Raw genomic sequence first — 13,367 nt, forward strand, 5'->3', positions numbered from 1 at the left:
GAGTTTGTTCGGTTTGTATTTTTAGTTTCTGTTTTCGATTTCAGTATTTTCTGATTTTAAAATTTGAAAAGTGAAAATAATAAAATTCTGTTTTCACTTTCCTCTTTTTTATTTACAAAATTTTGAAAATAGAAAATGACAAAATTTTGAAAATAGAAAATGAAAACGCAAAAAGGACCAGACTTTTTACAAGGAACTCTAAAATCATACACAATTAATAACTGACATGATCCATTATGCCCAGAATCAGTAATACATGTGTTAAAGCTATAACAATTAGCAGCAACCATTTCTTTAGCCCAAAGAAAGGAAGAAATAAAAAAAAAAAAAAAAAAAGGACAAATAGATCCCTGACCTTTTGTTCTGTGGACATTTGTGTCCCTGATCATTAAAAAATACTTTTAAATTCCTGACCTTCACAAAACTTGGACGGATCAGTCCCTCCGTCCAAATGCCTCCGTCAGGGACTGATCCGTCCAAATTTTGTGAAGATCAGGGACTTAAAAGTATTTTTTAGGACGAAAATGTCCGCGGGGCAAAAGGTCAGGGATCTATTTGTCCTCTTCTCAAAAAGAAGAAGAGAAAAAAGATCCAATTTGTACACATCATGTATTCAAAGGTGATCTCCAATCAAGATTCTCTTGTGGATAATCATCATCTTTCTGTAGCTCCTTAGGTGGTAAGAAACAGTCCATGGATAGTCCTGGAACATTGAACGCAACGTCATCAATGGTCCAAGACTCTTCCATGCGCGTAACGGCAGGTCCTGCCCTTAGATTATCACCAAACCTGGTGATAATCACGGTGGATCTGCCGCCATGCGCAATCATGACGCCGTCCACCATTCTATAATCCTCAATCCTTGTTGACATTGTTGTTTCCCAATAAGTAGGGTGAGTACCAGGTGACTGAATCCTTGTGAGGAAAGAGTCTTCAAGGTACACTAGAAGGCCATTTTTCTGGCTGAAGTATCCAAATGTGACATGCTTTATCATCTCTGCCGTGTTATCACTGCGATCAACAAGGTCCTTCTGATTTGCTGACAGCTTTAGAACGAAACAATCAGTGGCCATCATTTCTTTCTCTCCCATGTACTGTGCACCACTGAATACAGCAGACACTGCCAAAGGATCTAGTCCCTACACCATTAATAACTACATAATGAATACAAGAAAAATAAGTTGTCTTGGTACTAAGACTGAGAAGTGCATGAAATTAGTCTCACATCGAAAAAAACAGTAAAAGATGAGAAATTTATAAGAAGAGAGACTAATTCATTTAACACATTTTATATTCTTTCACTTGGTTCCTCTTCAAAATTTTCTTGATAGTGGCCCAAAATATTAATAAGAGGTGTCTCTTTACTTAGATGCTGATCAAGTCAAGTCACTATTCTACGGATTTCATGGTGTTCATAGTTTCAGAGAGTGGACCATATGGAAAAAAGATAACGTTTTCCCCATGACAAAGTAAATTGATATTTGAGAGTTTTTGTTTTTGTCTTGACATATTGAGACATTTTCCACTATAGAGAATCTTAAAACTAATTGGCCATGCCAAACTAATTACACATGCATGATGAATTGATGATGGGTTCCTAACTTCCTATTTGAAGCAGCCTCCGAAAATAAAGAAAAGGAAAAACAAGAATGTGGTTAGATCGAAACAAAACAGGGGAATTTTAGTAAGGAAACAAAGATCCATTATATTGGCCGGTAGCATATGCAGAATAAAGACAAGTTTCATATTAATTAAATGGAAAATTACACTTCCACCAGCATTTATGATTATATTTCATCACAAGTCCAAATCAGCCACACAATTTCAGGATAAATATATACATCATTGAATCTTTTCTCGTAATAATCCTAAATTCCAAACCCCACCATATTACATACTTAAAGAGGCTCTCATTCCTTCCACAATTATATTACAAATGAGATTAAGGTTTGGTTTGGAGAAACTTTTATTTTTTAAAATTAGTTTATAAAAGTTAATTTTTAAAAGATATATTTTTAAAAATTATAATATCTATATTTGATAAATTAAATTAAAAATGATTTTTAATAAATACAAGTAATAACAAGTGTGTTTGATAAAATAATTTTTAAATTTAAAAATATTATAATAGACATTAATATATGAATTAAAATTGGATATTAATTACTATATGAGATTATATTAGATTTTTTAATTTTGATAAATACAAATTAATTTTAAAAAATTTTTCCTTAAATATTTTTAAAAGTACTTTTAACTTTTAAAAATTGTAACCACAAATACATAAATTTTTTATTTAAAAAAAAAGATGATTGTGATTTTGAAAAGTACAATTATTTTTTTCCAAAAGTTTTACCAAAATCAAATCCAGATCATCAGTTCATGGAGCTAACAATACAGTTAGGTGTCAACACCATCAATTTGGTTATAATATTAGAGTTGGCATAATAATCTTTTCAGAGCCAAACATCATTAGATTGGCGCTTAAGGATTTGATTCTCTAAAGTTTGAATTTCACTTTAAAGAGTAAAATGTGATCTCTCATCATTTATTTTATAGGTGGGACCAAGAATAAATATGAGAGAGAAACCATTTAAGGGTAAAAGATCACATTTTACCTTCTAAAATACAAATTTAAAATTTAGAGGATCCAAATTCGGCGCTTAAATCCCAAATAAATCACTAAGATATGCCCCAAAACACCACCAACAATTTTGGAACCAAAGAATACCTCATGATCAAACCTTGCTTACACCAAAACAAACTAGTACTAAGGTTGTGTTTGGTAACTGTATTTGATAAATGTATTAAGACAGAAATTTTGAACACTTTGACAAGGAAAAATTATTAGGTGTTTTCCGATGTATTACTTAAATGACAAGTCATTAACAGAGTATTTATAACAAAATCATTTTATTAGCATACTTGGTTTACTCTCGTAGCACATAACTCACAAACAAGATACATATATGGGGTGATATGGTGAGATAGATGGTGAATTCACCTGAACAGCCCTCCGAAGAGGGCGCACGCCGCCTTTGGCGGCGTGGGGGCCGAGCCAAGGGGTATGGCGCCACGCCACAGTGCCATCACAGCCGGCAACAACCTTGTGACCGGCGACAACCAACTCAATCTGCCACTTATGAGGTATCATTTGCCAGATGACAAAGCAGCCTTTTTCTGATACCCCTGCAGTGGCTCCAACCTCATCCACCACACCCATTGCCACCTTCCCCGTTGCAAACACAGTCTTCACCGTCCCTTCTAACTTCCGGCACCCTGTTGCTGCCGTGAAGTGTTGGATAATGTACTCAGCTGATGATGACACCTGTCACAATAAAAAGAAAGAGAAAGAGAGATAGAGAGAGTTAAAGTAAAAGGTGAGAGTAGATGTGAAAAAGTTAAATGAGAAGCACATGGGGGAGAAAGAAGGACACATTCCTTTTCTTTGCAAAAGAAAGGAAAGAAAAAACTGCATTCCACTGACAACAAAAGTGACCAAAATTAAAGAATGCATGCATGCCTGGCCATGGTTGAGGGAAGGGAGAGAAGGGTGGGGAGGGACAGGGAAGAGAGGACAAGCCAGGACACTGAGGAGAAGCTTCAGATCAGGGTGCTTCTTGTTGAAGTGAGACTTGATGCAGCTCCAGTTTCGCCATGCATGGAGAACCTTCTTAGAAGAAGAAGATGAAGAGGTTTGGTGCTCAACTTGGTCGGTGATTGGTTCCACTTCTGAGAGAGTTGCGAGCCGACCCATCATCATCTTCTTCTTCTTATGAGAATGAGAAGAGAATGAATGAAGAGTTCACAAAGGAAGACACTCTTTAAAAACAAACACCCACACATACCTTCTTTTCTGCTTTACCACACGCTCCACATTGCTGCGTGTGCCTCACTACCTATCTCTTAATAACAAAATGACTAAACTACCAAAAGTAACTATGAAAGATCGATTCTCTGACAAAAGTAACTATGGAAGATCATAACTTTTTATATACCCACAATTGATTTGCTTCGTTTGTCAAAAATAGTCAAATCTAATGTAGTCTTAGTAGACTGTCTATATCAAATTTGGCTATTTTTGACAAACAAAACAAATCAATTGTAAATATCTGAAAAATTATGATCTTTCATGATTATTTTTGTTAGCGAATCAATCTTTCATAATTACTTTTGGTGGTTTAGTCTAACAAAATTAAAACGTTAAATTTTGAGGATCGATCCATTTGAACATCAATCCCCCTTTTAAGTATATGATACTTACTATGATACGAGGGGAATGTGGATCCCACACATATAAAGTAGCACCTTAGGGATGGGGATCATGGGATGAAAGAAAATCCTACTTTCTTGGACTTCCAGATTCACTGTTGGATGATCGGTCACTAATTCAGGTAAAAAATACATGATTTCATTCAACTACTGTTACCATCTTTTTAGCAGATTTATATTATTCATAAAGTTGGCCCATGCTTACTTTATATTTAGAAATGCAATTCGCCTCAGGAAATCAATGTTTCTTAACTTCTTGTAATATAAAATAATAAATATAATTTATCTTTATCAGTTCTATATTGTTACTTTAAAGTGGACAACACATGCAAATGCAGAAAAATAAAAGGGACCTGCACGTCATCACGTGTTGTGCATCTTTTCTTAAACAAAAACACTAGCATGGAATGTGTAGAAATTAATTAGAATGGTACGTGCTGAAAACAGTTATTGCAGAAACAAATGCAGGCCATCTCATTCATGCATTTTTTTGTATTACTGTAACTCACCAACTAATAGTGGTGATAAGTGAAAATTATTGTTGAATAATCCGACATTTTTACCAAATTATATAATATAATATGTATTAATATTTTAATTATTATTTGTATATGAATATATTTTTGTCTCAGTAATTATTTTATTTATTACCCCAAAAAAATAAAACAAAACAAAATAACTCAACTCACCGAACAATAATAATCAAACTAACTTTAAATTATACGAGAGAAATTCAGGTGCAGTCGAATTCACGTGAAGTTGATATTTTAGAGCTGTTAGATAATTTGACTGATTTGACTAAATTTTTATCTAACAGCTGTCAGATATCAATTTCACGTAAAGTCGACTTCACCTGAATTTTCAGCACCTTATATACATGTATGTAATGGAGAGTAGGCGCGTGGAATAGTAATGCTATGTATAAATGAAGCGAGAGGGTGGTGAAGGGATTAGTGAAGTGAGGAGAAGGAGCTTTTAAGGGAGGCAATGCAATTTAGTTGACGTGTCCACATCGCCTCTCATTTGCAATTATTCTATTTCTGGTAGTTTGGTGCAAATAAGGGTGCCATATGCTTTCTTTTTTACTTTTCTCTAATGTCCTTGTGTTTTTAGCTTTCCATTTTTCTGATTCATTCAACCATTGAGAATCAACAAGTTGGTGGGACTCGTGGCTCTTGTTTTTTGATAGCCAAGCTTTATGAACCTCACTACATTATTCTGTTTGTTATTATTATTATTTTGCCGTCGGTCAAACGGAAACGCAAAACCGATGACCTAGTATATCAATAAGAAATTAGAAATCTAATCTAAATATCTAAATATGTAAATGAATTTGGGCTACTACCACTCAGTACTGACTACTGAGTAGTTGCTAGTCAGTGTTAAGATAACTGACTTCTGCTATTTTCTGGTCCCGCTTCCAATTTATTTTTGTCGTATCTTTTGGCTTTTCTACCGGTAATGTTTCAAGGATTAATCTTTTAATTTCTACTGGAATGTTTTTGTTTCGAGATTTTTCCTACTTATACTTGCATTATTATTTGTTCCTGAGTTTCTTTATAAACAAGAAACTACCTGAAAATGAATGGGAAAAACAAAATGTGAAGATTAAATTACAAAGAATGTGTTTAACTAACACTAAAACAAATTATTCATCTTCTGAATCCGAAACCTCATCCTCACACAACTCATCACTCCATTCAACCTCTTCAGAATCCTCTCCTCCATGAACATGAGGATCGGCCTCCTCTAGCAGGGCGCCTTTGGCCCGGTAGAGAAGGCTGGTTCTCATGACATGATAGAACTTGTCTCTATGGCGAGCAAGTGGATGAGGATCCACAAGCTTCCCACTCTGATAAGCTTCTCTGAGAGTGACAGTAGTAGTCTTACACTTGAGAGACAAGTAAAAGATGCCAGGGTAGCGAGTGAAAATCCTTGTAAACTTATGCGGAAGACTCAACTTTTGTCTCAAACTCCGAAGGTAGTTCCTCTTTGTTTTCTTATGAATACTCAAACTCAGAAACTCGTGCAGAACTCCAACTACCCTCTTCTCCATCAAATCACTTTCAGGATCAAATTTTACTGCAATCTGCATACGGAGATATACATGGAAGCTTCTCGAACTCTTCCATCCAACTCCTAACCTTTTTATGAGATCCGTAACCCCTCGGGAACCTCATCGGAAATACTAATGCAGCTTTTCCTCTCTTTGATTCTCTGCACTCATTCATCTTCTGTAATGCTGAAACCGCCAGATCTTCCCGCCATTGCGATATTTTCAGTCCGCTCACGCCGTTAGGGTACTTTACCAGCTGGAACTGTTCGGGGAATTTGGGGATTAGGGTTTTCTCGAAGCAATCGGGGAGGCCGAGGTCCCATTTCAGAGGCTGGAGTGCGTGCAGCGGCGCCGTTTTGGTTCTCATCATCATCAGCACCTTCAAGAGCCTCTCCACGGCGTCGTTTTCGTGGCTCTGGTGGATTTCTTCTTCGAGCGAATCGAGGAGCTTTGCGGTGTCGGTGAGGCGGAAGCAGGGGAGGGATGGTAAATGGCTGTTTGGTGAAAACCTAAGAATAAGTAACATTGCACCATTGTGAAGATATTTTTACTTGTTAAAAATGCAGCCTGTCCATGACCAAACCAAAAAATCAAAAAAGAAATGCAGACTGTTATCTAGTCAGACAACATTTTTACACAGAATTCATTCACAAAATAATAAGCATTTTTTTTTGTTTCTAAAATAGTGAACATTTATACACAGAAGTTAAAGAGTAATTCTAGACCTATCAAATTGAACTGTAGAACAGCAATAGAGGATCTGTTAAAGGCCCAATAGAGGTGTCTAGTATGATCCAAGTCTTTTATGATCCTACGAACAAAAAAAAGGTCTTTTATGATCAAATTGAAACAAAAAACGAGAAGTATGTAACAAAGAATGGAACATCCTTTTTGTAAATATTTACAGAGAAGGCAATAGATGTGCTGATTGCCTGACACGTAAAAGTTTAAAATTAGATATTGACTATTGAGTTCCACTTTTGGGATATTCCTCCAAATGAGGTAGTAGTTTTCTTGTCTGATGATGAACAAATGGTAGCTTTGTCCCGTTTAGTTTGTAACTAGCGCTCTCTTCTTTTGGGTTTCTTTACCCCGTTTCTAAACCAAAAAAAAAAAAATGTAACACACCCTGTTATAAAAATGGGTTCTTTGATGATCGTTTTTACTATTGAGACACATCTATCTATCTATATTAATACAGAGGTAAATACCAAATTGGTACCCGAAAGATTTTGGCGTTGACAAAATGGTACCTGACTTTTGTTATTGACAAAATAGTCCTTGAAAGATTTTAAAATTTGACAAGCGTACCCACGAGTTCGCCGGAGCATATCTCCGACAAGCACAATGCTGACATGGCCACTACATTTTGATGACATGGCAAAAACCCTCCCCCACCCTAATCCTTCCCCTCCAATGCACTTTCTCTTCCCCCTCCCCAATGCACTCCCCCCTTCCCCTTCTTGAATGCACTCTTCCCCCTCCCCAACCCTAATCCTTCCCTCCCCCTCCCTAACCCTAATCTCCCCTCCCCAACGCACTTTCCCTCTCCTCAATCCAAAATCCCTCCTTCTGAACCTTAATTCCTTTCCCTTACCCCTTTGAATCCTAATCCCCTTTCCAACACACTGTCTCACACTCTCAACTCACTCTCTCCTAAAACGGCAGTGGAGTTCAACCTTCTTAGTCTTACAGTGTCACCAACACCGCATTTTCGCCATCTCGTCGTTGGGTCTTCTGCGTTCGCCAGCGTCGTTTGTCTCCTTCGTCGACATTGCATCGTCTGTGCACCTTCACTGCTTGTATCTGCTTGCTGTTCGCCCCCAGTCGCTGCCCTGTCTCATCTGTCTGTGTTCCATCTTGCCTCCGTCATGTCGTGCCTCCTCTGTCTCTAGTGTTCTTCTTTTGGCCTTGTCTAAATCTGCTTCTTCCTTTGGTGGTGTCTATATTAAACTTTATTTTATTTTATTTTATTTTATTTTATTTTGATTATTGTATATGAATTTGTTTGTTTTCTCTGAACTTTATTGTTATTAATCTTTTTGAATGGTAAATTAACCTAAAAATTTGAGATAATTTTGCTGATGTTGAGGTTATTGCTGTGAGTGGTGGTGTTGAGGGAGGGAGAGGAGAGTGTGCATTGGGGAAGGGGGAGTGGTGGAGATTGTTGTTGCTATTGATATTGAGGTTGTTGCTGCGAGTGGTGGACTTGAGGGAGGGAGGGTAGTGTGTGTTGGGGAGGGAGAGTGGTGGAGACTGTTGTTGCTGTTGATGTTAAGGTTGTTGTTGCTGCGAATGGTGGTGTTGATGGAGGAAGGGGGAGTGTACGTTGGGGAGGGGGTTGTGATGGGGCGGGGGCTGCGATGGGGGAGAAGTGTGCATTGGGGATGGGGCTGCAACGGGGAGGGAGAGGGAAGGGGAGGGAGTGTGTGTTGGAGGGGGCTTTGGGGGTGGTTTGCCACGTCACCAAAACACGGTGGCCACGTCAGCATTGTGCTTGTCGGAGATTTACTCCGGCGAGCTCGGGGCACGCTTGTCAATTTTTAAAATCTTTTAGGAACTATTTTGTCAATAACAAAAGTCAGGGACCATTTTATCAGTGTCAGAATCTTTTGGGTACTGATTTGATATTTACCAAATTTATGAAGTTAGGCGCCAGTTCAAAGGGAAGCGCTGGTCCCCACGCATTCAAGGATTGTTCGCAGATTAGATTTCTATTTTTTATTAAAACTTTTATTTTATTTATAGATAGGAAAAGATATTATTTAGTTTTAGAAAATATATTTTACATTAATTAGGATTAGATATAAAAGGAAAAAGATTCAACCCTTCGGGGGTCTCTCTTCTCTTTTACACACTTTTACAGTTTTTAAAATCCTGATTTTCTCTCTGAGCCATGAGCAACTAAACATCTACTGTTAAGGTTAGGAGCTCTGTTTATTTCTATGGATTGAAATTATTGCATTTCTATTTTAATTAATGTATTGGTTCAATTTCAAGGATTATTTTCGTACTTAATTTTATGAATTTGGGTGGAACAGAAGTATGACCCTTATTCTAGATGCGTTCTTGTGACCCTTGGAAGAGGTCTCTCGCCTGAACACAGCTTGAAAGTAAATTCCTCCTAAATTGCTAATTACATGAACTAATTGGGATACGTGACATATAATCCTGTTAGCTTTGGGTAATTAGAATTTGTGTGGTACATAAACTAGAATTGAACTTAACCCTCTAATCGGAATCAAGTGACAAAGGAATTGGCGGTTGATGAAGGTTAGAGGAGACTAAAAAGGTCTAAGAAATTAGGGTTTAGTCACCTATAGTTTGCCATGAATTGAATTTTGTATGATTAAAATAGTTGGTAAGAAATAGAAATCCGGAAGATAAACAACTTCGAAACCTTAACTGTTTTCTCATATATTCTTCACATCAATTTATTGTTTGTCCTTAATTCTCTAAATTTATCGTTTAATGCTTTACAACACTAAAACACTATTTTCTACTTGTCTGACTAAGTAAATCACTCAACCATTGTTGCTTGGTCCATCAATCCTTGTGGGATCGACCCTCACTCACCTGAGGGATTACTTGGTACGACCCGGTGCACTTGCCGGTTAGTTTGTGGATTTTAAATTCCACACCCGTGTCCTCCCAATATAGGGGAAATAAGGGTTCCTGGCTCTTAGAAAGGAAGAAAGGTCGGGTATCCACAACCCCTTTAATCTTAAAAAAGTGGTTCTTAAAGTCATAAAAGGAGTCGTCAAAAATGGAAAAGGCCTTCCAACTTTGAACAGCTCAAAAGGATATCCAACCCGATTCTTGGTCGAGCTGTACGGCTTGGTTGCAACGAAAAAGATAAAAGAAAACATTCAAAGTGGGTTCGACGTCCAACCCCCCGATGTAACATCCCAACTTTTTGAATCAAGTCATTTTTTTAATAGCTAATTAATTAATTAAAATGGTAATGATTTAAGATTTGAATTTAAAATTTAAACATATGAAAGCACTAGTGGTAGTAAATCTCTAACCGACAGTAAACAACCTTTTAAAACATAGTCATAACTAATTCTACATTTATTAGATTTGAATGATATTTTATTATATGAAAAGATAAGAATACTAGCTCTATTCCTTAAGTTAAGTATAAAATCAAATTCAAATTAAATTAAGTAGATAAATCGGTTACAAGTTCAGTGTAAAAAATCGCGCTCTTATCAGCCAGCTTGATATACTAACAGTATTTTAAGAATATCTCAAGCTGTGGTTATCCGATTGACTTCGTTTGATATTTGTTTTAAAGCTAATTCAATTCTCTATAAATTTGTCTCTAATAGCTAATTCCAAATTCCAAATATAGAAAAATTTATAGGACTCACAAAATGACGATCCAGATTGAAGATTTCACCTAAATGCCTCCTAACATAATCTGCTCATACCTAAGAGCTATTTGATCATTCCTTTCTCATTCTATTCCCTTTTTCTATACAAAACATTCTAGTATACACAAAGTCTAGCCATGAAACAAGTCTCTCTTCACTAACAAACCGCATCTATTTGCATTGGAATACCTAGCGGAACTTCACTCGAGGTATGGGGTTTTGTGCTAATTTTTATATGTCATATCTTAAATATTTTTTAATATATATATATATATATATATATATATATATATATATATATATATATATATATATATATATATATATATATATATATATATATATATTAGCATTGCACGTCATGATATAATGTCTCTTTTCTTCATACACATTATGCATTATAATAACAACCGTATGTGCATTAAAGAACTGAGGGAATGATCCTTTGGTAAGAGAAGATGAACCCCAAAGACAAGATAATCGAGATGATCCTTCGGTAAGGGAAGGTGATCGTTAAACTTTTGGAACCTTCGGTAAGGGAAGGAGACTCCCATCAATTTTATAATAATATATCTTGGTTGCCATGACTTCCTTCTTGTGTATGTTTAAATAACCTTGATGTAAATTGAATTAAGGGAATGATCTTTCGGTAAGGGAAGGTGACCCCCAAAGACAAGGTATTGATATGATCCTTCGGTAAGGGAAGGTGATCGCCAAAACGTGTGGGATAAGAACCTTCGGTAAGGGAAGGGGACTCCCACTTTTTATACCGGTTTGAACTCAATACCTTCCATAAAAGCTACGAGGAAAAGTAATGAAAAGTACAATGAAAAGAGTGATCATGATTGTTCTTCTTTTATTTTTTTTTATTTATGATTATGTTTATTATTGCATTCAAAGATCCTTCTTTTTCCAAAGTTCCTTCTTGTATGATGTATGATATTGTTTAAGATCTTTATTTTATTCATATCTATTCTGTTTGACTTATCTATGGCAATGTTACTATTTTTCTCTTATTTATTATTTATTTCGTCTTGCTTTATGGCCTATGAGAACTTCATACCAAGGTTTATAAGTTACCTTTATATGTTTTAACGCTATAGGTATTTTGTATGCATTACACATGTCATAACATAAGTAAATGAGAAGCATCTAAAAGTCACACCACTCCGACTAATCAAGACTTTTGAAAACAATAATTGAACAACATTGCATCATCACTGTTTTTATTTTAAAATTCGGAGTGGCTGGGGATGGATACGATGACACCATATAGATAAACTACTGAGAAACTTTTGTTTCTCACCCCCTCTCTCCGTACCATCTTCAGGAACGATGCAGTACGAAGCAATACAGTTGAGGTGAAAAGACAGGTGCACTAGTGGGAGCAAGCTATCAAGGACGTAGATACAAAACATTAAACGTTTACCTTAAGAAGGAAGAATATGCGATTGTTTTAGCCATAGTTAAACAAATTAAGAGAATTAGGATTTCCTATGTGTCTTGTTTTATCCTTATTGACTGATTGCAATTGTAACTATTATGTTTTCTTTTTTATTTGGTATAAGTAAAGCTTGTCATTGTTGTGCCTTCATAGTTTAGCACACCAGTTTTCCATGTTAGTATTTTCAAATCCACTTATATTTTTCAACTAGTAACTATTCTAATAAAAACTAATTATTCAATATTTTTATCTATAAATTATTTTATATAAATATTTCACATTTGTTTTAAAAGAAAAATTCCGCAAGGTTTTGAATACCAGCTACTAAATATAATCCAAATAAAGCTTAACTCAGTTTAAAAGTATTAGGGTGTTACACCCGACATAGGAGTTGGAACATTTTTATGAAAGCCCAAGAGTTCGGGTGCAGTTGGGAAGGGGCGAGGTTAGAAGCGCGTAAAACCTCCATCTCAAAGTCGGTAAAAGGAAGTCGGACACATAGCCTAGTGAAAAAAACAATCATAGGCATAAAAGCAAGGCTGCTCAGACTCCACTATAGGGGGAAAACACACTCTCTCCTCAGGATCATGCGGTTCTAGAACATAGCTCCTCTCATCCTCCGTACTCTCACAGATACTATGGTGACTACGAAATTCGTCACAGTACTCTTTGTCGATTAACGTGATACACATTAAAACAGTACTATCTACCCAGTTCCGAAGAGCAGGGGGAATCTTAGTTGACATGTTCAAGATAACTTTGCGAGACATAAACACTACACTTACAAACGAAAATAAAAGAAAACTGTCACCAAACAGGTCGGACATCATTTCAACAGAAGTTGGGTTATAGCTACCGAATTAAAGGAAAGCTACTCGATATCTCTTTTTCCACAGCACCAAATGGCGCCTCTTCGACACAACATTAAGTCAAAAATGACACCAGTAGGGGCAGTACGGTATGCAAAAGACAACAACAACACAAATTACAAATAGAAGATTCTTTAAAGCAAAAAAGAAAAGTCTTTCAAATCTTTGACAAAAATTTTTTACTCCTCAAACAAGCCCACAAGAAAATCGAAAAACAGATTTCTCCCAAGAAGGAAAATGCAAAGACAGCAAAGCAAACCAAACATCTAGCAAGTCTCAAAAGAAAGATGGGGGAAAGAAAAGGCGAGAACCAACCTGGAAGAAGACTGGAAAGAGCACAACAATAA

The 13,367-nt window shown here is 36.2% G+C and overlaps 2 protein-coding genes across 2 annotated transcripts; both read right to left on the bottom strand.

Moving 5' to 3' along the window:
* Window positions 1-160: 160 nt before the first annotated feature.
* LOC107648559 (uncharacterized) lies at window positions 161-3,803 on the bottom strand. The gene is made up of 3 exons (XM_016352377.3): window positions 3,524-3,803; window positions 3,005-3,328; window positions 161-1,139 (listed from the first exon to the last, which is right to left on the bottom strand). The coding sequence occupies exons 1-3, from the start codon at window positions 3,761-3,763 to the stop codon at window positions 606-608; spliced, it is 1,098 nt and encodes a 365-aa protein (XP_016207863.1). The 5' UTR covers window positions 3,764-3,803; the 3' UTR covers window positions 161-605.
* Window positions 3,804-5,910: 2,107 nt separating this feature from the next.
* On the bottom strand, window positions 5,911-6,975 carry LOC107648560 (protein WHAT'S THIS FACTOR 9, mitochondrial). Its single transcript, XM_016352378.3, is given in 2 exon segments — window positions 5,911-6,346; window positions 6,348-6,975. Coding segments are annotated over 2 exon segments (933 nt in total). The 5' UTR covers window positions 6,855-6,975; the 3' UTR covers window positions 5,911-5,920.
* Window positions 6,976-13,367: the final 6,392 nt, after the last annotated feature.

The sequence above is a fragment of the Arachis ipaensis genome, chromosome B6 (genome assembly GCF_059453495.1).
Source record: "Arachis ipaensis isolate K30076 ecotype BB chromosome B6, ASM5945349v1, whole genome shotgun sequence".
Lineage (NCBI taxonomy): Eukaryota > Viridiplantae > Streptophyta > Magnoliopsida > Fabales > Fabaceae > Arachis > Arachis ipaensis.

Coding starts and splice junctions, on each gene's coding strand:
- LOC107648559 (XM_016352377.3), bottom strand. CDS start 3,763: ATGATGATGGGTCGGCTCGCAACTCTCTCAGAAGTGGAACCAATCACC. Junction 3,329..3,523: donor CTTCCCTCAACCATGGCCAG/GCATGCATGCAT, acceptor TTATTGTGACAG/GTGTCATCATCAGCTGAGTA. Junction 1,140..3,004: donor CTCTTCGGAGGGCTGTTCAG/GTGAATTCACCA, acceptor TTAATGGTGTAG/GGACTAGATCCTTTGGCAGT.